Genomic DNA, 27,277 nt, shown 5'->3' on the forward strand with positions numbered 1-27,277 from the left:
CTTAGACCAGCAGTCCCCTCCCCTCCCCACCCCACCCCCAATCATTGATGCTCTTTTTTGCCTTGAAATCTGAAGTGCTACACTGTCTTCATTCCCAGCTTTAGGCCTTTCACTAGTTCTCATGTGTTTCATGAGGAAGCTGTGCCATCAATTTCCAGCAGTCGTGATCAAGGGCCACAGAAATCAGATTAACGGGCCATAAAAGCCTTTCTTGTAAGAAAAAAAATATGAGGGGAAACAATCATCTGGAGATCCCACGAAGTTGTAAATAATGTTGGACAATGTGTATGTATGTACATGAGTGTGTCTTATTCCTCAAATTCAAGGCAAATGAAACAATCTGAAACAGATTAAAATAATGAAACTAATATGCAGAAAAGAATACGACCATGAAGAAACTTGTATATAAAGACATAATAGCTGATTGTGCTTGCCATCATATATTTGGAATGCTAGCATATTTATGAAATTCCAGCTGCTTTCTGTGACAAAATAAGCCCATCAAGTCTCTAGAACGTAAGGCATCAGAAAAATGAAATGAGATACACTGTGACATGAGGTTATATTCTGCTGGTTGCAGTATATTGCAAGAAACAAGTTAACACACAGATTCTTGTCCTAAAATTATATTTTGCAAATAGCAACACATTTACTAAGATCAACTAATGTAATCTATAATTTGCAGCTGAAGTCAGCCCTGCTGAACATAGTGGAAATCTTTAAAATAAACATGTATATAGTTGAACTGAAGTTCATAAATCAATGTTACAAACTTTAACTGAATGTGTTTTGAAAATTATTCTGAAGAATTGCTTCAGACTTTGGGCAAACACAACCATTCTCTGTGGTTTATTAAAGCAGCTATGTCTCTCCCCCCCCCCCCAGGCTTTTCTGAAAGAGTCTTAAAATCTGCTTTAATTAATCAAACAATTAAAGCAGTGTATTTTTAACAATAGTTCATTTCTAACGTTTATATCCTGCCTTCCATTCAGGCGCTCAAGGCAGCATATAGCACTTGCTTCTCCTATCTTCCCCACAGCAACAATCCTGTGAGGCAGGTTAAACTGAGAGAGACTAACTGGCCCAAAGTGACCCAATGGGCTTCTATGGTGGAGGGTGGACTAGAATCTGGGATTTCTTGCTCTTATATGGAGCAAATCTCTAAGTCCAATACTTAACCACAGCATACACTATCTTTCCAAATAATTGTTAAGATTTTAAAGAGATGAAAGGAACATCAGAAATGTTTGCCCTACAAAAACATTTTCTATGGTGGGTTTATAAACACCAGCATAAATGTCATGGTCAAATTAGTGTCTTTGATAAACTATCAAACAGATTAATTTCTAGACTCAGCATCTGCAGTTACAACATCTTACTGTACTCTAGTTAGAGATCACAGTCAACTCCCCAAATGCTTCTAAATAATGTCCATGATTATACTATGGAGGAGAAGGAGTAAAAACAGAAGTAGAATGGGAGAAAAGATTACTTGTCTAAAATCTCTGAAATAGCAAACTCACATTTATTGCCCCTAGGGTAAGGCTGATGGCTTCAGAGAGTTCTCAATGCACTTTGGAGAACTAATGTTTTTACATTCATCTGATTAAGTATTCTTTAAAAGGATAAATCATATACAGCTTCAAAAAATATTTTTGGCAACTCAAGACTTGATATTTGGTTGAGATCTTACTTCTAAATGCAAAAAGTGTAAATAACTTCCAGGATAGTTAAGAATGAAATTAAAATACAATAAAATAATAGACAAAAATGCAGCATTAAGAACTTAATAAACACTAATAAGCTGGGATGGGGTGGGGAATACTGTACTTCATTGGCCCCGAAATAATCTCAGGTGTGGGAATCTTTTCCTTTTTTCAATTTCAAAAGGATATTTCAATCCTTTCCTTTTTATAATTTTCAATTATAAAAATAAGCAAAATCAACAGGATAACATGCTGACAAACAGAAATCATACAGCCCAAGTTCCAAAGATGTATGACTAAGTCTTCAACAATAACATTATTCAGAACTCAGCAGCAAAACCAAGAAAGAGTCTTGTGTCACCTTACACATTGACAAATCTTTCCTTGACTTCCTCAGATGCATGTTTAACACATGACTAACAGATCTGATTCCCTTGGTAAATCTTAGTTCTGCTCTTTCATCAGGCTAATGAAAAGGCAGAAAGGCAGTTTAATTAAATTGTCCCTTCCCCCACCCCCAATCCAGTATTGAATTGTAAGGTACCAAGCATTTTAAGCATATTGATATTAAGAATTGTTTTATGAGAAGGACAACCCCCTAAATTTTCTTTATTTAAATTAAGGTTATAATATGATGATGGGGGCAGGACTAACTTTCAGCTTTATCATGGGGCATATATTTTGACCTCAATGGGATCAAGAAACTCCTATGGGTACAATTAGAACGTTATGTCACCCCTTAAGCATCACAACAGTGTCTTGGCTCTATTTTTAGCCATAACTCTATTATAAGTCCTGCATTTAAAAACTGCAAGGTATATTTAGAAGATGTTTGATTGGAAATATGTCAAGGTGATATATGATAAATTTACATGCTGACATAAACTCGGTTTGAAAGTTTCTGATATTTTTTTAAAAAGTTATTTATACATTAAATCAGCTTATTGCCAATAAATTTTTAGAAGTTTTTAAAATGTATTTGGATTGCCTAAAACTGCAAAGCAGCAATACATTCAATTTTTTAAAATCTCCTGAATTCACAATTCAGTCTAGATGCATTAGCACTAACATGTTTTGGGTGATTGTTAGCCTACTGTATTTTTTATAAACAAGTAAAGTGTATTGGTGTGGTAGATATTAGTTATTTTGCAGAATTCTAAACTAAAGAGTTGGCTATTAATAAATCAATGGCTAAGCATCTAGGAATATTGAGTATGTTCCTTAAGGAGACTAGATCTACCAAGCATTATTTTTCACCTTCACTGGACACCCCAGAAGAATGTAAAAACGGTACGCTGATAACTCATTATGTTGCAAGTGTAAAATGGGAGAAAGGACACTTACTGAAATGACATAGGCTTCTCCCTCTATTGCCCTATTTCGATTTAACATTTGTAAGTTTGTTAATATGGTGTTGCAAGATCAATAAGGTTTAAAGATGTGAATGTATTTTTCAGTTACACACCAAAAACTTTTATTCCTATATGAAGAATCATGAGTGGGGATGGGAGTGGAGAGGGGGTGGAAAAAAAGGCTGTTCTTTAATGTTGGAAAGACAGTGTGTTCCCAGTTTTAAATTCTTGGATTCCCTTCCTGCTTATTAACTAATTGGCAATTGCTGCAATGGAAAGACTAATCAATATTGTTCTATGTGTCAAGGTCTAATGGTGTGTTTAAAAATTAGACTGATTGCTTATACATACGACAATGTGTGTGTGATGATATTATTTCCTCTTTTTTTGTTTTATTTCCTTTTTCTTCCCTTTTTTCTATACTAAAGCAATTAAATAAATACATAATCCTGCTGAACCAGATTATTTTTTTTAAAAAAAAGGAAAAGTGAATGTCGCGTTACTGAATAGCATATCCTCAAGTGCTTGATTATTCGCCTATCCAGAAGTGGCTATCAGGTTGTTATTGAGGAATATTGGACAGACCAATATCCTGCAGCTTGTGGGAATTGGAGTACAGCAACTTTTGGAAGACCAGATTTCCCCAGGCTATTACTGAATAGGATGACACTCCAAAGATGCAAACCCATTCAGGGTTTATTTTTTATTTGCGGTACTTGCAAACTCTCATTGATGACATCACAGATCTCAAGTCTGAGTGTCCACAGAGGTTGACAGAAATGGCCTGTGAAAATTCTGTCAAATTGGTGTGAACCAAAATTGACCGAAGAGTTTCTCCAAACTGATCAAGGGAAGAGAAAAATTCTCCAACAATTTGCAGGAAATTGTAGGAAAATGTTATACTTTTAGTGCTGATGGTAGAACTGCGACTGAAAAAGCTCCACAGGAGAAATTCCTTACTGATGTCTTTCAGTACTGAAAGACAGATGAGGCTGCAGACCTCTGGAGGGATAATTTTGCAATTAAAAACCGGGGTCTTCATGCAAACCCTTCATGAAGCCCTCTAAATAACAAGAGCATCACACTGCGCCCATGAACATTTATCTGAACTACCCTTCTCCTCTGACAGACAGTCTGAAAGCAAACGATTCTTAAATGAGCGCTGTTAGTAAGCAAAAAAGCAAGACAATTTCTCCGCCGGGCACTAGGCGAGGAAGCCACCGGTCTCCGAGCAAAGACCCACAGCCCAATCCCATGATCTGGCACAGGAAGGCACCAGGAAGGATGGTTTTCTAGTTCTTTCCAGAGCAAAGCACCACGAGATCGTTTGTCTCCAGCCAAGGCCGAGACGGGCAGCCGGAGAGTCCAAAGCTTCGGGCTTCCCCCGCGACATCCCTCCTCCGCGTAGGGAAGCCTGCAAGATGCTCCGAGGCCGCTCCCGGCTCCGGAGACGGATACCGTCGCGGCCGGAGAGGAGAGGAGCGGAGCGGCCCGCTGCCTTACAGACGGGGCGGCGGGGACGAGCCCTTCGCTCAAGCCCCCCGCCCTTCCCAGCTGAGGAACTGAAACTTCCTTCTCGCCCTCGTTCTCCTCCCTCCGCCCCCTCCCCGGTGCTGGTGTCGCTGTTGCTGGAGGGAAGTGAAAATGAAATCGGCTTTTCTGAGAAATGATGAAAGCGGCGGAGCCCGCCAATGAGCAGCTGCGCCCAACTTCCGCACCTCTTCCATTCCAGCCCCCTCCCTCCTGCACAAACAGGCCTCGGAGAGGTGGAGGAGCGAGAGGGGAGGAAGGGAAGGGAAGGGAAGGGAAGGGAGGAGGAGGAATTTCCAAGATTGGACTCCTCGCTGCTCCTCGCCTTGTTTTGCTTTCGATCTGGCGTCAGGACTAATCCCCGCCAAATACAGAGGAGGAATAACTTTTAGTTTTGCTCCCGCGATTTATTCCGCCGCCGGTTTTCCTTTCCATTTTGCGTCTCTTGGCAACCGTGACAACCTTGAGGAATTACATAAATACCGCGAAATACATTATTGGTAAGGTAAAGCAAAAGCAATCCTTATTTTTTTTAAAGCCAAAACCCAAGATCCAATAACCGTACACGTTTCTTTCATCTTATTTTGCATTTGCGCATCTGCTGGACACGTTCTAACCCAAATTCAAAGGCCGGGGCCGTGGCGGGTCATATGATTTTAGGCGCAGCTTCTGGCAAGAGAAAGCAGGGCTTTTAATTTCACTTTTGGATTTGCAGGGAAGAGATCGACGGGAAGGACATGTTTCTCTTTCAGGCTCGGCAGTCGAGGACGGACTTTGGGTGGGGGCGGCAGGCGCGGCGGCGGCGAAACATGTCAGCGGCAGAAACAAAAGCCGAGAGCCGCTCTGCCTCCCCGCTCAGCGCCGGCGGGGCGCGGAGAAGCGGGCTTTCGCGGCGCGCAAAAACTCTCGGAATGTCACAGCCGAGACGGGTCTCGCCGGGCGGGGGATCCCCCAGAGCAACTTTCCTTGAACCCAGCGCAGACGAGCTCATGGAGTTGCGGAGCGGGCGCTGCTTCGCGATCCCGGGATCCGCTGGCCAGGCGGATAGTCCCCCTCGTAGTCGGGAACCGAGGTGAGCGCGCCGCTTTGCCTTCCGCTCTCGTGCGAGGGAAACGCGACCCGGGTCGGGGGAGACATCGGCCTTCGCGGTCCCCACCCTTCCAGGACTTTGGACCGGCTCGTGCCGGGGCAAGGCCCGGTCGGGAGGCGCTGCCAGGAGCGCCGCGGGCGCTTGCTCTGGGCGGGGAGGGTTTCTGCGTGATTTTCCTTGACGTTTGTGCTGCGGAGCGACCGGGCGAGAGGAAGGCGCGGGAGGGTGGGGGCAGCAAATAATCCGCAGGCTTCGCGGGGAAGGGTGGACTTGGCCGCCGCCTCCCCCGAGGCTCCGCGCCTGCCTTCCCTGCAGGCAACCGAGAGGAAGGGGGCAGCGGCTCCGATCGGGGCAGCCTTGCTAGAGGGAAGGGGGGAGACGGTCATTTTCTCCTAACAAGCCGCTGGTGCTTTGAGAGAAGCAGGAAGGGCCGCTGTGTCAGCATAATATCGCCCCCCCCCCCAATATCCCGCGAAGGCGGCTGTTACACAAGCCAGCTAGGTCACTTCCTTTTCTCAGCGGCCGGGTCAAGTCGTGACGTAGCTTCCCGCCTGGCCAATCGGGGAGCGGATCCTAGGCGATAGAACGCCCTGCTTGATACTTTTAGCGCTCGCGAGCTGCGTTGGGTTCCAGGAAGCTGGGATGGGAGAAGGGCCGTCTGCGCCTGGTCGGGTAAAAGCGTCCAAGGGTGGTCCAACGTCACCCAGGCGCTGATCTGATGCTTTTCGAGTCGGAAGTGTAGAACAGCCTTCCCCATCCTGGTGCCCCCCAAGCGTGTTGAATTTCCAGCTCCTTAAACTTGAGAGGGATATGGCTGGGAATGATGGATGCTGAAGTCCAGCACTTCCAGGGAGGCTGAGGTTAAAGCCCAGCACATCTCGCACTAGACAGAATTAGATCAGCTGCACGAGGTTCGGGGAAGGCTCTGCTATTGTGCTTCAGCTCTTTCAGAGTAGAGGTGCTTTAGAGTAGAAATCATGGCTCTAAAACAGTCTGGTGATGCCTGTACTGTACTAGATTAAACCCTTTTATGCTGATTGGATTGATGTGGAGTATCTTTCACCATTTGTGAGAGCTAAGCACCTAATATTTGCTGAGTTCAAAAAACAAAGTAGGGCTGGACCTGGTTTGTACATGGATGGAAGACCAGGAAGAAATCCCAGGGAGGCAGGCTAGATTGGAAGTTTGAAAAAGACTTCAGAAGAAGGGAGTGGCAAATTCTATCTTTGCCCAAATGGAGGCTTTATATATATATCTCTAGACACACACCCAGCGTTACTACAACTGGACCTTTTGGTGAGCTTTAGCTGCTAGTGATATGAATGAAAGCAGTCTTGGGGATGCCAGTAGCACACACAATCCATGCAAATACTGTTCTCAGTACAGTATCCTACTTGGAACAGATATTTTTGAGCACTGCCTGTACTGACTCTAAATATAGGACATGGTGAGTTTTGTGCATTTTGATTTTCACATGATTGTCTCCAAGTTGTAGCTAGCATTGCAAGTAGCTATTAGAATCTAGTATTAATTTGTTTCCTACTATATTATACATAAAACAAACTTTGTGATTATAATGCAAGGAACATTAAAGTTAATGTTCTCTAATCTTTTTTAAATACAGTAAGATTTTCTTCTGAATAGATGTGCGTAAGAATGAAGTCAAGTAATTTGAGTATGTTTTTCTGTTTCCAAATTGAATCTTCCAATGAGTACCATTGCCTGCTTTCGGTAGGAAAGGTTATTCAGTAGGAAGATTAGGCTGTTGGAAGATAAGAAACATTTATGGCTTCAGTCTAGAAAAAGTTGTGCTGGTGTTTCATTGATGTCAGTAAGACAACTCGTGAAAGAACTGTACAATGAAGTAGGAATATCTGAAATTTGAAAACTGAAAAGGCAGATTTAGTCTGATTTTGTTAGGAAGAAGACATGTTACTTTTGATTATGGCAAGATATATAACAACTTTTTTGCTTCTTAGATTTCAGTAAACATTTTTAAGTTATCTCCTTTACCATGCAAGTTAGATATGTGCTATACAAAATAGAAATTGTCATCATTTATATTTTTTAACAGTACTAAGCTATGACCTTGCATATACAGCCCTGGATATGTTAAATATCTACAGAATGAATATGTGTTGGAAAACTCTTAGGAAAATATATAGCAAAACAACAGTATCACATGACAAATGTTTACAGTAACGCCATGATGAAGCAAAATAGCATCTAATTCCTCAATATAAGACTTTTATTTAGAGAATGTTCTATATCAAAAATGATTTTCATTTCCAAACTAAGCAATTCATCTTCTACTCTATAGAAGCACAAATAATTGGTAGAGAAAGTGAGCTTTAAGTTCTTCTGTAACTCTTACAGAATAGGAAAAAATTGTGAAAAGCAGCACTTTATGCTTTTCTTTCTTAGATGATGATTAGGTTTCAGATTGACGGGTACCAAAGAATGAATACCAATGCCTGGTTTGGTAAAACCAGGTCTGCCCTATTTCCAACCTGTTGTGTATTGCTACCCACTGGGAGAAGTAATTCTCTTGCATCTGATATCTGTTGGGGATTATAAATAGAATGCAAGACAGTAATGATAAAGATGTGATTTTCAGTCCATGTTCAAACATCTGTTGGAAACTGTGATATTTTGGAGGCAGTTGCCTCCTCCACTTTAAGGATATTATTGGTTTACTTTGGGTCATGTCTAGTTTTTCAGTCCATGTTCAAACATCTGTTGGAAACAGTTTGATTTTTTTGCCTCCCCCACTTTAAGGATGTTACCGGTTTACTTTGGGTCATGTTTCCTTTACCATCAATGTGGACATGAAGTTCAGGATACCACAGTTCTTTTTGCCCTGTTCAGTGCTGTAGATATCCCATACTATGTCAGCCTCTGGAGCTTTGGAGAGGACAAAATATAATGCTCAGTGCCTTGGAAACAGAAGGTAACAATCCTGAAGCTTGTCAGGAGTAGAGAATAAGTTCTAGCAATTCTGCTTTTCTTCTGAGGCAAGTAGAGATCTTCAGAAACCTAGCACAAATGTGTGGACAATCTCTTGCTTCTTCTCTAGCTCTTAACTGAATGGCTTGCACCAGCAGTCTTTATACTGCATTAGGAGCAAAAAGAGGAGCCCTGCTGAGGTTTTGTTGTGTTTTGAAGATCAAGCATGGAAACAATGACTAGATTCCATGGCTAGTGGGAAGAGCAGGACTCTGGCATCCACAAACTTTGTGTTGACTGTCAAAACCAGCTAAAATGGGTGGGAATCCTTGCATTATCTAGCAATTGATGAATGAATAAGGCTTTATCATGATTATTTTAATATGGCATTTCTCTGTCCATCTGCATAAAACAAACATTCTTTCTGGGGATGGATCTTGAAGTCTTTGCAGTGTAAGTGAATTCATTTCTATGGAGTGGATAGAGCGAAAACCTTATACAGTACCTATTAAACATTCTTCTGATAGATACAGTCATTAAAGGTGACCTTGTTTTGGAAAACTGAGAACTGTGAGGTTATATAAAGTTTGGTGTATGTTGAAAACAATGGCTATTGTTTAAACAAAGAAAACAAATGCTGTTTCTGTGTGTGGGTGTGTGGGTGAATCTTTTGAACCAAAGAAGGAAATGGAGTAGAATAAGAGCATATTCACTGTTTGTTGAACATTTAAAGAGATTTAGGCAACTTGATCCTGTGTATGGAACATCATGTTTTGCTAACCAGAGTGGAAATTGCTCATAAATGTAGAAGCATAAAATTGCATTCCCAGAACATCCAATGGCAATGATACATGAAGTACAATCACCTGTACAAGCCTCATTCCATTTGGAATGATTTTTATTAATGAGACATATATTATATATTGGCTTCTACAATTTTCAACCAAAAAAAATGTAGTTTTGAAACTGCTGTTGCATCCACTCTGTAGTATAGGCGCAGGTGCTTTAAGACCATGACTGGGACAGCAACCGACATGAATGAATGAGTCATTCTTCTCCCATTAAAGCAAGAATAAACCATGCTCTCAACATATTGCTAATATTCTTTATAGCAAGGTATTCTTAGCATCAACAACTTTGCAAACAATGCTTTCTCCTCTAGTACTGAATGTATTTTTAAAAGATCCTTTGCAGGGAGCTACACTTTCTGTTTTAAGAGTATTTTTAATGTGAATTAGACAACCTGTGAACCGTTGGGTCATCATTTCAGAGATATTTCCTTACCTTAACAGAGAAACAGAATGACCAAGGGCAAAAAATCCTCCTCCCTCCCTCCCTCCTATAATATAGGCTTGTGCCATTTGCCCTCCCCTCATGACCCTCAGGAGAGCCCCAGTGAAGCCCCCTCCTCCTGCTTGGCTGACCCATGGAACTGCCTGCCACTTTGCTGGGGGGGAGGGTGAATAAAGGGAGCTGCAGACTGTGAGGAAAACTGCACCCCCACTCCTTATTCTGGCATATCCCCAAGGTCCCCCTGCCTCAAGAGAGGATGAGGGCTCACCAGTCGACCGCCAGCGCCCCCCAGCCAGCCCTACCTCACTGGCAGGCATCTGAATCACTCCCTCATCCTCCCCTCAACGCCCACTGCAGTTAAGAGATTGCAAATTTTGGCCTCATTTTCAAAGCAGGCAATCACCACTTGCCCATTGGCCTTGCCACCAGCCGATTGGGCGTAGGGGACAGAGGGAGGTGGGAAAGAGGTCAGGGATACGCCCATGACGATCAAGTGACTTGGGCTGACCATGGCAGTGCGGCAGCAGTGCAGTGCTGAAGTGGCCACAAATTTCCCAAATGTCAATCCCACAGGAGTAATGGGTCCCAGATTTGGATGCATTCTGTAAATTAGCCCATTTGAGGTGCCTTGGTTCAAATATTGTTTCCCTATGACACATCGTTTCACCTAGCTGAAGGTTACCAACACGAGAGTTTTAGTAGTATATAAATGGGATAAGCTACAGGGCTGTTTCATCCCTTTAGGAGGGAAACAAATAGGCTAGGATCCCTAGAAAAACTTTAAGAATGTCCAAAACTTGGATTATGCATGTTTTACTGACTCTGGTTTGAATAACAGATCTTGATGTTATATCGCAAATGAGCATTGAAGAGGGGTGGCTTTCCACTTCTATTTCCATTGTTTGGAAACACCCACCCCAAATTGTATTGTAGAAAATAGGTCATTTTGCTGCCAAAGTTTGGCTTTGTCTCTCTGGAAGGCTGTATGAGAATTTGCCATCTGAAACTAATCTTATGGTTCAGTCCATCTTTGTCGATAGATTGCTCCCTCCCTGGAAAAAAGAGTAGGTAGTGGTGAAGTCTACTGGGATCTCTCAGTCTAATCTTCCATGATGCTTGTCCCTGAAAAAGCCTTTACAGGTAGTCCTCATTTAGCAACTGCCTCATTTAGCAACCGTTTGCAGTTACGATGGTGATGAAAAAGTAACTTTACTTTCCTCATATTTATGATTTTTGCAGGTCTGTAAAGCAAAGGAAAGCTGAAGTAAGATTATAAGCACAATTGTGGTTTCACTTAGTGACCGCTTTGTTTAATGGATCAAGATGCCAGTCTCAATTGTGGATGCTAAACAAGGACTACTTGTATAGAGATCAAACAAAAACTGATTGGGACAGGCAGAGGGACAGATTTAGGGCCTTAAACCATTCCAAGAGAGGCCCTTCTCTTACCTAAATACTACCTAAATACTTCTGTAGTATTCTTTTTGTTCCTCATAGGAGAGCTTTTATCTTAGCAAGATTTAATGTCTTATCCTCTGGGGTGTTGAGGGGAAGGTCTTTATTCCTTTTTTCAGAGTGCTCACGTCCATGCTTGGATGAAACAGTAGAAACAGTTGTTCATGTGTTGATACACTGCTCATTTTATGCCATCTGGTGCTTAAAGCTACTAATCCCTTCCTTACTAAGGGCTTGTTCTGGCCTGTAGAGAAGATTGTGCATTTTGTATTAGCATATTGGTTCACCAATACCTCCATGAGACTAGCTAAATTCTCTTCAGTTGAGATTGCCATGAAGACATGTTGGGTTGGAACCTGGCCATATGATCATTCTATGAATCTCCTTTAATTGTTATTTTTTATTCCAAGTTACTGTAGTTTACTTCCACTTTTTGGCTGTCTTTGTGAATAAAGCAATGATATTTGTGCAAGGTTTTATTTATTGTTAAATCCTTATCTGATTCTGTGCCAAAAACGTTTAGATTGTGAAGTTAAAATCTTCTATTTTCTAGGTGGTGTTTAAAAATAACAGCTGGCACTTGTTTGTAAAAGTTGAAGGATATGAAAAAATAGAATAGTATAAACAGTGAATGCGCAGAGTTTGTAGAGACTCGAAGGCCAAAGTCCACTGGTTTTATTTGAACATAGTAGAACTTGTATGCATAAGATTGTCTAAAACCTTAAGCTTGAGCTCTTTGGAAAGTCTAATCAGCTGGCCTAATGATTGTGGCCCCAAACCCTCCCATCCTCCTTCATTGTTGCCCAGGATGTAGAATAATGCCACATACAAACTCATGATGACATATTTGGGTTTTCCTTCCAGGCCCTGATTAAACCCAAACCCACTTAACTTCAGTAAATTGGTTGCATATTCTATAGAGCTGAAGCCATGCATAGAGTTAGGTACATAGCATAAATAAATAAATAAATAAATAAATAAATAAGAAAGACATTTTGTGTCATATGGCAGTCTATATCAGTGTTTCTCAAACTTGGCAACTTTAAGATGTGTAGACTTCAACTCCCAGAATTCCCCAGCCAGCCATGGGAGTTGAAGTCCACACATCTTAAAGTTGCCAAGTTTGAGAAATACTAGTCTATATGCTCAAAATGTTATATTTTTTATAAATAAATATTACAAATATACTTTCACAAAAGGGCAGTAGAGCTACATGAAGGCGCCTGAGGACACTGGTTCCAAATCTTACCAAGTGATACTGTAACTGAGATCCCTGTGAGAACCCGACTCACAGGGGAAACAGCTCCTCTCACCTCTTCTTTCACTGGACAAGCCAAAGGACGCTCCCCCGGCTAGAGAGTTGAGATCCGTGCATGCCAGTGATCCACATTTTGCTGTCCATGCTGCACTGATTCTTCCGGTCTCCTTGCCAGAACTGCAAGCTCTCCTGCCCCCTCATGAGAAGAGAGGGTTAATGGACAAACAAGGAAGGGAGAACAGGAACTTTATGGTACCCCACCTCCCCTCCTGCAGAGAGGGAGACACAATTACAACCATCTCAACCAACAACTAATACAAAATTACTGCCCCTGCACAAATTACCTATCTAGCTCCTGATTTGCAGTGCAACTGCTTGACATCCAAGTGACCAGTATAAGGTCACCCTTTTAACCTGGAATGTGGCTGGGTGGTTTGCATCCATCAGAGATCCTTGTTTTACTGATTTCTTCTCCCGGCATGACATCGCATTGATTCAGAAAATGTGGACTGCTGACGAACTGCTACTGAATGGATTTCATTCATTCTCACTTGGGGCAGAACCAGGGGTAAAGCACAGAAGAGCAAAAGGGGGCCTGGGAGTCCTAGTTGCCACTACTCTACGTGCCATAACGAGGCCTCTCCCCCCATTCAAGTCATATGCCATGGCAGTGTTAATCCAACTCAAGCACCGTGCCCTGTTGATAATAAATGCTTATATGCCCCCAATGAGACAGAAACCCCAGATCAGAGCCTTGTAGGCTGAACTGGAAACTTATGCTGCTGACCTTATACTGATGAATTCAAATGCATTTGTAATCCTGGGAGGGGACTTTAATGCTAAATTGGCCCCAGTTACCACACCCTCTACGCACAGCACAGATGTCCCCTCCCAACCCTGAAGCCGACCGATTCCTCTACATGGACGCCTCTGTTGAGAGTGGACACCCTAGCCAAACTACAGAAAATCTGTCAGCGTGGACCCCAGTGACAGTGACAGATCAAGAACCTTGTTGTTCAACTAAGACCAGGGAAGGCCTTAGGCCAGAGGCCATTAAAAACAACTTGGACTTCTGGGCCCCGACTCTGGCCTCAATCTTTACCTGCATTGACCGAATCCCCAAGGTTTCGGGGCTTGCAATCACTGTTCCTATATATAAAAAAGGGAAAAAGGATGAGCCTGCTAATTATAGACCAATCAGCCTCCTCAACACTATCAGCAAACTGATGGTACAGTTCTTTCCAGCAATGGAAATTGCAGGACTGGCTGGAACAAGAAAACAAACTTGCAGAGGAGCAAGCTGGCTTTAGGGAAGGCCTCCTCAGTTGACTGACGTCTACTTCATCTAATATGTATGCTACATGAAAGGACCTCACTCAAAGTAAGATGTACCCCCCAGGGCCATCTCACCAGTGCCATTAAAATTGAGAAAGACGTCAAGCAAGGCTGCATATTGGCCCCGCTCTTATTCAGTTTCTATATCAACTCCATGGTGGGCCATTTCCACAACAGGAACTTTCACTCCCCAAAACTTGCTGGAAGACGCATGTCTGTCCTACTGCATGCAGACAATGTGGCAATATTCTCAGGAACACCTATTGGGCTTAAAAGAGCACTGAGAGAACTAACACAGTACTGCAATGAAGACCAGCTAGAACTCAATTATCAGAAAACTAAAATCATGGCATTTGCCAAAAGGCCCAAGAGTCACTCCTGAAGCATAGATGGCCACAAGATTAAGCAGGTCTCCTGTTTCAAACACCTGGGAGTAGTCCTTCATTCTGCCAGCAGTAGGAAAGCCCATGGGGACTGTGTTGCTGAAAATGCACAGAGGAGCTCATCTGCCATTCTTAAATTCCTTAAGATCAGAGGTGGCCATTACATACCTGCAGCACTCAAATTATTCAAAGCCAAGCCAATAGCACAACTTCTTTATGGTGCCCAGCTGGGCCCCTTCTCCAAATTTACACCATTAGAATTTGTACAATCCAAATTTCTAATATCGGCCCTTCAAGTCCCAAAATGTGTCTCTAATGCCACCCTGAGACTAGAGACAGGCCTCATGAAAGTGGAGGATAGAGTGTGGGTGACCATACTCAACTATTGGGTCAGACTATCCTTTGTTCCCCTTGGCCTTGCCCCATTAACTATGAGTGATAATTTTCAGTCCACATGGAAACAGGCAGTGGCAACTAAAATCTCATCCTTGGGCTTCTCTCCAGGTGTTCTACTCAGCATGGGATATGACCAGGCCAAAGCACATGTTAAACTGTGTAGTAGACACAGAGCACCAACTGGATCTAGCCAGATCCCCAATCTTTATTGCCAGTGAATTCAACAGGTACTCTGCCTCCCCTATGGCCTACTTAACTAAATTCGAAGTACCTAAACACCACAGGGCCTTTACTCTGGCATGATGTCATGCCCGCCCCTCAGCTGTCCTTGAAGGCCAATATAGGAAGATTCCTTACCCGGAGAGACAATGCCCCGTGACTGGACACACAGAAACAACAGAGCATGTGCTTCTCCAGTGCCTGTAATATAGAGACATATAGTGCCCAGGGCACACAAGACAATTTTACACCTCCCTGCTGCTTTCAGATACAACCCTGCCACAACATATGATGTTGTCAGGTTCTATGCAGCAGCAATTAAAATTCGTCATATGATGACCTGTGCCATAAACTAGACTTAATGAGAATATAGTTCATCATAGTAGAGTGCTCTGTAACTTGATAGATATGGTCTGCCATATACTAATCTTTATGCTCCCCCCATACCCATCTAATGCTCTTACCCCCCCCTTTTCAGATCCTTTTAGATTCTTTTTTTTAATATATACTTTCTGTTTTATATCAAAACTTTTTTTTAATAAATGCCAATGTATCTTTTATGCTTTTTAATTGACTGCACCCCGCCCTCCTTATGCTGGTCTATGACGGTAATAAAGATTTGATTGAAGGTGATTTAGGCATCTGAACTACAGATAATTTCTGGGAATGCGAGGCATTAGGCACATCAGAAATTCCCTATTCAGCTGCAAAACAGGAGCAGCAATAGCAAAAAATCAGCTTGTGGGATCAACTGCACTTTGGAGTGGGAGAACAGCTGCTTAACCAGGAGGAAGTATAGTGCACCTTGTCAGGTAAAATTCCCCTTGGCAGCTCTGTATGTTTGTTTATAGTTGATGAGATTAAACTTTGAGCCTGATTGTGTAATGAGTAGTAATGGACTTTTGCCCGTTCTCTGCTTCGCGATGGCATTGAGTAATTTTGTTCCCACTTTAATGGTTTATTTTTGAAAAGCACTAGTCTGCAGCCTCTCTGGTTTGGTGGAGCTTCACTTAGTACAGTGGAACAGGTTTGGGGTTTGGGGCCTAAAATCACTTGGCAGTCCTTAACCCAGGCCTAAATATTTTGTGTCCTAATTATTTGAGCTTATGTATTGAGGCAGTAGCTTGGTTCAAACACAATAATTTTATTTACAGTGGTGCCTCTAGTTACGAACTTAATCCGTTCCGTGACTCTGGTTGCAACTCGAGTTGGTTGCAACTCGAGGTAAATTTTCCCATAAGGTTCAATGTAATTACGGTTAATCCGTTCCGCCCTCCGAATTTGGTCACACCACGAGCAAATTTCCCCATAAGGTTCAATGTAAATACGGCTAATCTGCCCTCCGAATTTGGTCACACCACGAGGCAAATTTCCCCCATAAGGTTCAATGTAAATACATATGGTTAAACAGTTGTGAAACACATGCATTTTATTTTTAAATCACAAAAACATGAAAATAGTCGAGATGGTTGACTTCGCCATCTTGTACTCCAAGGACAGATCAGTCACATGAATACCACAATCGTGCTTTTCTATAATGTCCTTCTTAAGTTCGATCGTCACTTTTTTCTTCAAAGCCTTATTCTTGCCAAGCCTGCTCTGCATTTTCTTTGGAGCCATGCTGACAAACACACCAAATACCTTCCAAACGCCACAAAACACACCACAAGCCTCACCGAACGTCTCCTTGCTACCGCGATCTCGCCCACAGGAAGCTGCAACCGCGGGGCAGCAGGGCAAATGGCCGCGGATCCGGTTTGTAACTCGAGGTGGAGTTCGCAAGTCGAGGTAAATTTTTGGGGCTGGAGCTGGTCGTATCTCGAAAAATTTGTAAGGAGGGGTGTTCGTAACTCGAGGTACCACTGTGTGTATTTATTTATTAAATTTGTATGCCGCCCATCTCCCCCAATGGGTGACTCAAATAATCATTGCTAGCCATTTCATCTGGTTTAGCTCTACAGACATGGTTAAATCTCAGTTTGCAGTCCTACTCTGTAGCTCATGCCCTAGCCTGCAAATGATAGTTTGTGCCAAAGTAGGAAAGCAAAAGAGAATTTCCATAAGTTAGAGAAAAAATGTACAAGCCTAATCCATTTAAAGGTTCATTCAATCTCTCATAAAACTGGTTAATTATGTTTTGTGGTTTGTTTGTTTTGATGGCTTCAAGTCAATCTTGACTCCTGGCGACTGCCTGGACCCATCCCTGCAGTTTTCTTGGCAAGATTTTGGAAATGGTTTCCCATTGCCTGCTTCCTAGGGCTGAGAGAGTGTGACTGGCTCAAGATCACCTAGCTGGCACTAAAACCAGGATTTTTTAAAACAGTGGCTTGTTGAAGCCATAATTGCTAAGCCTAAAGCAAGCTATGTTATAGCTTAGTGTTGGCTACAGAATCAAGAGGAAAATAAGTAATTCTTGCATTAGGGGTCTATTTGTATTTTTGTGCCTATTGCTTCAATATGACCAATCATTTATACGGGGACAAATACTTAAATCCTAAATCACCACACCTGAAGAGAATGCACTTCAGCTCATAAACATATACCACCAACACAAGCAGTAATGGTGGTGTTTCTCTCCATCCTTACTAGACCATCTCTGATGCAGTGTTGGCCTGATGCCATGTTGGGTTGTATGGCTCAGGCAGATTCTTGCTGTTCCTTTGATATCCACTTGAGTACACTGTATAATCTGTGGTGCTAGAATGAAGAAAGAAGCCCAGTTCTCTCCATAGGTGAAGGGCTGACAGCTTGTGTGCTTCCCAAAGTACTTGGATAATTGTGAATCAATTTTAATGATGGCATCAAGTTTGGGATTGGGAAAAGATTATTAGTCACATCAAATTGGTTATCAACCTGGGTTGATAAGGCAGAGTGGTCTTTCCCTTTACTATGTGACCATGATTGTATTAAAAAATATTGCTGGGGTATTACTCTGCTATTATGTATACAGAAACTAATATAACTGTATTTATCTGTCATTCCAAATAAATAAATAAAGCACGTTAGAGTTCTTAATTAGTGACTGCTTGGGCAACAGGCAAAACTGATGATATCTGCAGTAATTCCATGTTTACTGGTTTGTGGATTGCCATGTGTACTTCTTGGCATCTTAACATTAAGTGAAAGCTTTTCTTCATTCTGCAGGAGGAACTGCTAGTATCAAGCATTACCACTGGCACTGTAGCACCTATTAATTAACCAGGACAATTTGAGGTTCACATAAAACAATAAGTAAAAAAGAAGTACTTTCCTTTAAGTATCATGTGATTTGAACTGATCAGTCAATTTCCAACCATGACAAAAATGCCCACAAATAGAAAACAAACTGCTCATATGTAGTAAACTAAAATTTACAGTATTTCGGTAACAAGCATGGTCCTTGAGTTCTTGGACATCCCTGGGCAATTAACAAATTGTGGGTGACAACATTAAACAAATGCCACCGCTTACGTACTTACATCAGACATCAGAACACAAGTATGGAAGGGCAGTGTTTGCCCTTCCTGCAGGTTATCATTTTCATGTCATTGTGGTTTGCTGTGGAAGCTGCCACTCTTTACAACTATGCTCTTCTTTGCAGTTGCAAAAGATATTTGTGTTTTATTATTATGAATCTCAATATTACTTAAGTAACTGAAGCAAAATACAAATATAGAACCTTGGAAATTTTAAGCAATAGGTCATCTGTACTTGGAAAAATTAGAGGTCCTTGAGGGAAGGGGGAACTCCAATTGTAAAGAAATCTGATATTGATTTCTATTCATCTGGATAGATCTGGAAATGGGCAAATCTGTATTCTTGGGCTATTTGGCTATGGGGCTGACAGAGGGTTTCAAAACACCCAATGAAAGTATGGGAATGGCATGAACAATATCAAAATAGTAGGGAGTTTACCCACATGCACACACACATTACTATTTTGATGTAATTCATGTTATGAATTTGAGGATTGATTAAATTATAAGGATCATTATTTATTTAAAAACATAATTGTAGGGATTTATATCTTTTGTGCTTGTTCAGGGTTCTTGTTATTTCAGCTGTTAGCTAGATCTGGTCCCTTTTAAGCTTAAGTAGATTCTTGTCATTTGGGATGACTACATACCATTTAGTTCAGGCTTCAAAAAATACAATATTTAAGAGATACTTAATGAAAATGAGTTGTGGAATCCCTAAGTTCACAGAATTATTTGTGTTATCTTTTAAATTTGAGGTGGAATACAGATTTAATTTTATGTTCACATGCTGTTTTTTCTTTGTTCAGTGAAAAAGGAAGCATTAGAGATAGGTTTTAAGGAGTTCCTAGTTCTCTGCCCTTAACAACTATTCATAAATTCTGACTTACCAGATATTTTCATGTGCTAGAGGTAATTCTCTACCATTTCTGTAGTTGTGTGGGGTACAGAGCATGAAAATAGATTTATGTTCACTAAAGGAACCACATTTCTGAGAAATCACTAACTTTTTAAAAAAAATATGTACAAACAGTATGCATTTGTGCATGCTGGTTTCATTTTGGGGTATAATCTTTTCTCCCATATTTTCACCAGCTGCATCAGTTTAGATGAAGGCTATCTCAAGAAAATTTCAAAATGTACATCAGAAAACAGATTGATACACTTTCTATGAATGAAAGAACTGGGCTCAGACATCGTCCAGGAAGATTTAAATCAATTCAGGAGGTTTGTAGCAAGATTTTAAAGACAGGTTTTTGCTTTTGTTTTAAGAAACGATTAAATTTAGAAATGTTTTTATATCAGTGTATTTAAGGACCAAGCAAAGTTTAAAATGAAGACAAACTAGCTTTCCAAATAAGCACTCAAGCCCACCATTCTATTCCATTCACAAGCAGGTGTTTCCATGTTAGTAGACTGGACTAGGCCATAAAGCACTTTTTGTTTACTGTAACAGTATTCCTTTCTCTCTCTCCTGTCAACTTCAACAAAAGGTAGCTCATAATATGGCAGGCTAGAAGATTGGTACAGTAGCAGAGAGCAGCTCACCTGGAGGATTTATTTCTTATATGGATACCTAGTTATACAGCTATGTTTTGCTTGCAATTTTATATTGCTTGTAATTTTAATAAGATAACAATAGTTAGGAAATAATGAAAAATCAGAAAATCAGCATGAAAGATCACCAATAAAACTCAAATGTTGCCTCCCCTTACAAAGATCTGAAGTGTCTGGATAAATTGGAATGTCTGTAAAGGGGAAGAGATGTTTGGTACTATTGAGGAAGGCCTCAAAATACACTACTAAATGTTAGTGTTGCAGGGAGGTCAGATCTCATCTCCAGAAATAACAGCACAAGCAAAAATAACTTGTGTATGATGTACAAAGTTTTCAAAAAGAGGTTCCCTGCTCCCCAACTGTCAACAGAAAATAACAGCCAATAACTTTGAAACTTTATGGGGGAGGTTGCAAGACACGATCAGTCAAAGTGGATGTGGGATAAGTGGAGAATAGTACTGTACAGATGTTCTGAAGAATTCCTGTTTCCATTATCAATATTTTGGCCACAAATGTTTATACATCAATCCCAACATCCTTTTAAAAATGAGGTTGTTAAGCAATGTCTGTTACAATGTGGATAGAATCATCATTACTAGTGAGCAAAGAGTATCTCAAGCGGGTTTTTTTTAGTTCATTGGAAATCAGTGAGGAAGCCCTATGGTAACTTTAATTTTAAAATGATACGTTAATTAATGAATGGAACATATTTGCAAGTACTGAACATGCACAAAACAATGAAGGATTCAAGCTAATCATATCAAATCATTTTGTTTTGGTCGGTGACCAGATCACATTCAATATAATTACAAGGGAGACATCTGGGATTCAAGTACAATTTCCAAGGTTGGATAAAAATCTTCAAACAGGTACTTCCTTTAAAATGTAGAGGAGACAATTTTATCATAAACCTAGCATTTGCAATACAATGCTATGATACATTTGCAAGCATTAATTATATATGGAGAAATGATGTGTATGAATGTCAGTACCGGATCATTAAAAAACTTTAAAATTCATATTTTCCTAAGGGCCATGTAATTACTGGAGAAGAAGGCATATGTTTTAAATGTAGCCTCCAAAGAGATATATAAAACATTTGTGTTAATGAGGTATGTGTGACAAAATGGATTGACCACTTAGCCCTGTTGCACTAAGTTCTACTGGCATTATCATCTTTGCTGTGTTCAGTATAACTGCTAAAAAGAAGTGTCTCCTCTGCTCTTGGAAACTCCTTGTGCAACTATTGCACATTTGAGGACCAGGGCTTTCTTGTTTTCTGTGTTTCTTAAAACGTGGCTGGTGCCGCTTTACATCTTGGAAATACTCCAGCTCTTGAACAGACCCAAGTTCTCTGACTCCTATGATCAGAATATTGGTTTCTAATATTAGGTCTGTCAGGTTGCAGAGATCATCCCTTGATTTATGAAATGAATGAATGCAAATGGAGAAGGCTGAGGTTCTCAGTAGAAAGCTCAGTAAGTCCTGGCGTTAAATTTGGTACGTGCATGCCTGTTATGCAGATTCTGTGAAAGTATTAAAGGGCTTAGTTTGTGTTTTTTTGCTATTAAAAGGAGGTTTTATGACAGGTGGAAGCAGACAGGCTCTTGGGTTCTGTAGGGCTTCCTTTCTGCAGTACTTGGGAGCCTTCCTTCAGGCCCAGGAGCTGCCCATTTTCCAAGACCACTGCACCTGTTGTCACTGTCCAGACCATTATTGGATGGGACCCAGTACAGCTGAAGAGGAACAAGCTGGTGGGTGGGACCTTGGGGCATACTAAGCCGGTGTAGGAAACCTGGGGTCTGATGGGCATACTTGGGACTTTGAGAGCATGTCTTTTAAATAAAGTTGATGGTGGAATTGAGCACTTTGGCTTGTAGCATGCTAGCTTTTAGTTTAACTCAGTGTTTCTCAGCCTTGGTGACTTTAAGACATGTGGACTTCAACTCCCAGAATTCCCCAGCCAGCCATTCTGGGGAATTCTGGGAATTGAAGTCCACATGTCTTAAAGTCGCCAAGGTTGAGAAACACTGGTTTAAGTCAATGCATTTGTCAAGGACAAAATTACTGCTGTTTAGAGTGGTAAAATGTTCCCTACTTCGGAATGAGGAACAAAGAGGTATCCATTTCATATCTGTCTAGTATGTGTAAACTTTACTTCTTAGGAACGGGTCATTATAAACATGCTTCTTGTCAGGGATGTCCACAGGGTGTGGTCAAAAAAGTCAAGATAGTGGGCACAACATTGTTATCGTAGAAAATCCTAATCTGTATTTTCTGTTTCCACTGTGTCAGTTATTCTCGTCTGTATGTGGCAGATGGAAAATCATGCTCCTGTTTTCATTTCAGTTCTTATCAGGAAACTATGACTGTCCTCCCTACAGGGCTCTCACTGCACAGAGCTTTTTATAAAAAGGGTTCACAGCAAAAATAGGAACAACAGCTCTAAGATGTTTTGGAAAAACATCTGTCCCTAAATGTGGGGCAGAGGGGGAAGAAATGTATATGTGATTTTTAGATGGTCCTAATCCAAATCCTTTTAAAAGAAAGATCCATCACCTGCCTAGTTTATGATTGTGGAGACTTGTGCTCATGCTTTTAAGGCTGTGCCTAAACAAAGAGAGTTTACCTCTTATGACTCCTTCAAAACTTTCCTCCAAACACCCCTCTGAAGAGTTTTATACTTTGTCCCCTGACCTGAAAGCAGCAGTTATTTTAAAAGAAGGGCAACAAAGCTGAAAGTAATCTTAAAAACACCTGCAAGTTAACTAATCCTAAATAAAACCGAAACAGTAGCAAAACTAACGGAGAGTTGATGGCAATCATGGTGTCAAACAGTTACTGCTATGGTTTGGTTTAACTTATTTTCCAGTTGCTGACTAGAATTGAAACCAATCTAAGTATAATACCCAGTCCAGTTTCATTTCTTGTTTCTTCTATTCACTGGTTTCAGTTTGTGTTTCTGATTTTGATGAGATGTTTGATCTTTATTTAATTTGTGTAAACTTCTTGCTTTTGTTTCAGGCTTCTTAGGATTCTTACAGCAAGAGACTTCCCAGTCTGGTCTGACTCAAAGAAAAATTCCCACTGATTTCATTAGTAGTTTACTTTTGAGTCATTGCATGCAGTCTACTGTGAGAACTTTTGACGATTAACCCAGCATTGTGTTGAAGGTGTGTGAAAAAGTAGTGACCTAAAGCAGGAGTATACGCTCTTTTTTAGGCAGAGCCATGAGTGAGGTGCAGGGGCTGCATGCGAAAAGGTATGTAGGGACAGGACAAAAATGAACCTTGAGATAATTTAATTAAATGTTACTGTCGATGCAATGTACTCTATGTATTAAATGATTGTCTCCTTTTGTAACATTAGAAATTAAAATTTGATGCTAAGTATTGAAGGAACTTTGAAAGCTGTACCAGAAGCTTTGGAGGGCACAAGAGGTAAACCTGATGTCTTGGAGTGGGTATTGTCCTAAAGAAACTCTTCCCAAAAGAAATAACAAAAAAGACTAGAACTTTCCAGAAGAAATGCTACAGCCTGATGGGAATTGTAACATCTCAGGGTGAACGTGAGCAGTTGCTTTATTGTAACTGTCCCTCAAGCTCCCCCTGCCCTTTGAACAGTTAAATAGTATGAAGAATGCAGATAATCTAATCATACCAGGCTATATACAGAAACACAGTTCTTGAAGTAAGGCCGGATACCCCCATGTGCACCCACATCCACTTAACCAACATTGTTACAGAACCCAGTAGCATCTGACTTCACATTGGGGCTGTACCATCTGCTCTTCCTTTTGGGGTGATATATGTCATCACCCACCAATAATACCGTTTTAGTATCTATCTAGAATGTGGTTGAGTCTGCCTACAAGAGAATAAATAGAAGTATAATATAAAAATAGCAGTATCTTTAGAAACGAGTGGAAGAACATTTCAACTGATCATAAATTCAGTCTGCGTCAAAGAAAAACCCTGGGGTGATGATTTACAGTGTAAAATTTTTTAGCAAATTTTATTTTAACTGAACGTTAGATTTGTTTCCACTGGAGGTGTTAAATTAGCCCAGCTGGAACGTATCACTGGTAAAGAGATTTCAAAATAGATCTCAATCCTTGTGTATTATCTATTTACTTGTTCTGCTTAGAACTGTCAAGGATCTGACACTTTTGGGCATCCACTGCTTTTATTTTCCCATACTGAGGAGGAGACATCACGTATCTGACAGGCCTGATCACAAGCCTGCTGCGATGCCCTGTGGCACGATTATTTCTTTGCTGCAAGCAGCTCCTCCCTCTTGGTGCTACAGTTCTGCTTATGAACAAAATTGGGTAGTGGTGCTATTTGAAACCTTACAGTCATTACTTTGTCCTTTGTCCAGGGGTGTATGGATAGATATCCATTACTACCTTCTCGCAGGTATTATGGCTGGGTTTACACTACGTAGGACTGTTGGTGAAAGGCGGTTGTTTGGGCACCGCTGAGTCATTGGAGAAAAGGCTTTAGCATGCAGCTGTTTAGGAGAGATAGGAAGTCTCTAGAGAGATCTCTCTGTACCGCGTTCTGTTCTGAATTGTAGGTGTAGAGATGATTAAGAGAAAGCAGCTACTGTACTGTCCCCTTGCTTCTGGCTAAAAGAAGGAGGCAAGGGATGGTGGGGAAAATCTCAGGGAGAGCTAGACAATGTGAAAGAGGACACATGGGTGCCAGCAACAGGGGACAAGTGATATCACATGCATCAAACAAATGTAATTTGCTATGTGATTTGTATCAGTTGCATCATGATACATACGCTATTGCCATGGCTTCTTCCTAATGCCTTTGAGGGGACAGAGTATGCATTTCCTATGTTCTCTATGTTGTGGCTGGTTTAGACATTGCACTGAACTATTATTTTGTTAACCATGGGTTGTTGGATAAAGCACAATTGCTAGGATTTACATATGCTAAGCGATACACCATAGCTTATCAGTCATAATAGCTAACTTCACACCGCATAGATTACACTAGAGGCAAATAAACCACATTATGGATTGGTGTGGTCTGCAAGCAACGTCTGAGAGATGTCTCTTTAGTAGGTGGCTTTGTTAGCTTTCGAAGAAAGTGTATGTTTCCTTGAGAAGGTGATTGAATTATTTTTTTCTGTGACCTTTATCAATTTCCTGTGAAATTGATATTTTGTTGTGCTTTGTGAGGATTTGTGTGCTTTGTCAAATTTGGTTCTCAGGCTTCATCTCTAACTTGTAGAGTTTCTTGGCCAAAGTTACCATAAGTCTCATCAACTCAACTTCTGTAAAATGAATATTGAAACAGAAAACAGAAACACAGATAGACTTCCCTTCATCCCAAAAGAGAAGATAACTGATTGCTCTTTAAGCTCTTTTGTCCTCTGGACAAGGAGGAAATGAAATTACTCTTCAGGAAAGCATATATGAGGTTATAGTCTTCTCTCTGCTGTGGGTTCTTTTGATTCAGATGGGTAAATGTCTCCTTGTAATTTAAAAGATTAGGGCAGAATTGCTGAAGTCTGCATTCTGTAGCCCCCACTCCTGATTTCCTTCAGAACCAAGAGCCACCATGAACAGTGGACTGTAATGGCTGTCTTCAGATTTGTTTCCAGGGAGGCTTGTTCCAGGTGAGGAGACCAACATGAAGCAACAACCTTGCCTTATAATCTATTTGCTGAGCCAGGGGAGACTTCTTGGGCTGGGGAGACTGAAAGTTGACAACTTATGGGACTGAGCTGAATCCTTGCCTAGTTTGCATTTATGTTAATGCCTCATACTCCCAACTGTAGATGGTGGCAAGGATGGTGCTAATAAGAATCAGCAGCTATAGCAGTCCATAAGTCTTCATCTTTGCTTTTGTGCTTTGTGCAGCTATGGCTTGAGAAGGCAGCTTAGACTTCTTCAGTTGAACCTCTTCCCCTTTTGAATGTACTCTATGTTCTGCCTGTGTAACAGCGTCCGTTTGGCAGATGGATATGCTGAAATCCCTAGAGACCTTTAGGTGCATGTAAAAGTTATTCTCATTTATATTGTGGGGAAGGATACAAAGTCTGTAAGCCACTGAAAATGTGATGGAGACAATGATAGGTGTCAGCAGATAAGAAAGTACCCCCACCTAGTTTCTCTTCTACTACTGCAAGATGTAGGAATAGGAGCTTATATGGCTTTCAAGGGACATTAGACAAATTCCCTCAGGCTACCAGTATAATCTCCCTGTGGTGATCTGGATCTGTCAACCTAGGTTGCTGTTTAAGTACCTAGATGTCCAAGACCACTGCTGAAGTGGTACAAAGCTCACCAGCTGTTTGGTGCCAATTGGCTGCCCTTTGGGAGCAAAGGGGTCATTCCACTCTGTTTAACTGATCAAGCAAGGATCACCCTGCTTCTTTACCTTGAGGGCTCACTTGGCTTTCACCCAGGATCTTGGAGGCTACATTGCTAATGCCAGTTAAAATCGGGATAGAAACTAATGTTGACTTAATTTAAAATACAATTCATGTGGTTGCTCCCCACATATTTAAAACGTTCCTCTTTTCACATTAACAGTTATATCAGGAATTTTGCAAAGTTTGGGAAGGAGGCATACATTTTGCCCCTCTGCTCTACAGAAAAAGAACTTGCTGCCTCCCATTCTGTTGACATAGAGTTCTCCTTCCAGGTATTACAACTGAAGACAAAGGTTTCACATTATTTCCATATTGTGGGAAGATCAGTTAAAAACCATCTTATAATGTCCATGGTGGGAATTAATAACCACCTAATGACAAATATGAGAGCCTAGAGACAAGTAGCCATGATAGGATGTGTATGAACATAGACTATCCAAACCTTTCTTCTGGAATTTGATGAATTAGAGCTCTTTAAAAAAATTTTTAGGGTGTTGTTGAATATGTGTTCATAGTTTATAAAGTCCTGTATAAACCTCCTAGAGGTCCTGTTCCTTGAATTTCTATGTCCCTCTTCCAGCTGTGCTCCAGTGTTGATGCAGAGATGCTGACGTACATCAAGTTGTAATTCTCCATCACATTTACATAAAAAAACAAGGCTTGATGTAGGTTAATAAATCAGAATCCTGCCTTATGAATTGGTCTTGTTAACTAAGATTAAGACAAAATTATAAAATTCTGTTATACTAGCAAATTCTAGGCTATTGTAAAGCAGGATTTCCTTGTTGCTTTGTGAAGTAGCAAGGGAGCACCACATGACTATGCAGGTAGTCCTCAATTTATGATGGCAATTGGGACCAGAATTTTCATCGTTAAGCAGTGCGGTCGTAAAGCACGACTGCATCGTTT

At 41.0% G+C, this 27,277-nt stretch overlaps 1 protein-coding gene across 7 annotated transcripts in view; it reads left to right on the forward strand.

Annotated features, from left to right (window-relative positions):
• The first annotated feature begins 4,825 nt into the window (after positions 1 to 4,825).
• IRF2 (interferon regulatory factor 2) overlaps positions 4,826 to 27,277 on the forward strand; it is a 42,883-nt gene continuing 20,431 nt past the window's right edge. Inside the window, exons 1-2 of one of the 7 annotated variants that reach the window (XM_025163023.2) lie at positions 4,826 to 5,088; positions 23,000 to 23,148. Coding sequence is in view for 1 of the 7 variants with exons in the window: in XM_088131781.1 (XP_087987907.1) it covers positions 23,228 to 23,237 (10 nt within the window). In the remaining 6 variants the exon portion in view is untranslated. Of the gene's footprint in view, positions 5,094 to 5,308; positions 5,661 to 6,272; positions 7,126 to 22,999; positions 23,149 to 23,199; positions 23,238 to 25,590; positions 25,610 to 27,277 lie in introns of those variants that run through there. The other 6 variants (XM_025163024.2, XM_007422703.4, XM_007422705.4 and 3 more) reach the window with 6 other exon arrangements.

Source organism: Python bivittatus, unplaced genomic scaffold (genome assembly GCF_059951505.1).
Source record: "Python bivittatus isolate LINGU-HERP-01145 unplaced genomic scaffold, Pbiv_v1 ctg000070_np1212, whole genome shotgun sequence".
Taxonomy (NCBI): Eukaryota; Metazoa; Chordata; class Lepidosauria; order Squamata; family Pythonidae; genus Python; species Python bivittatus.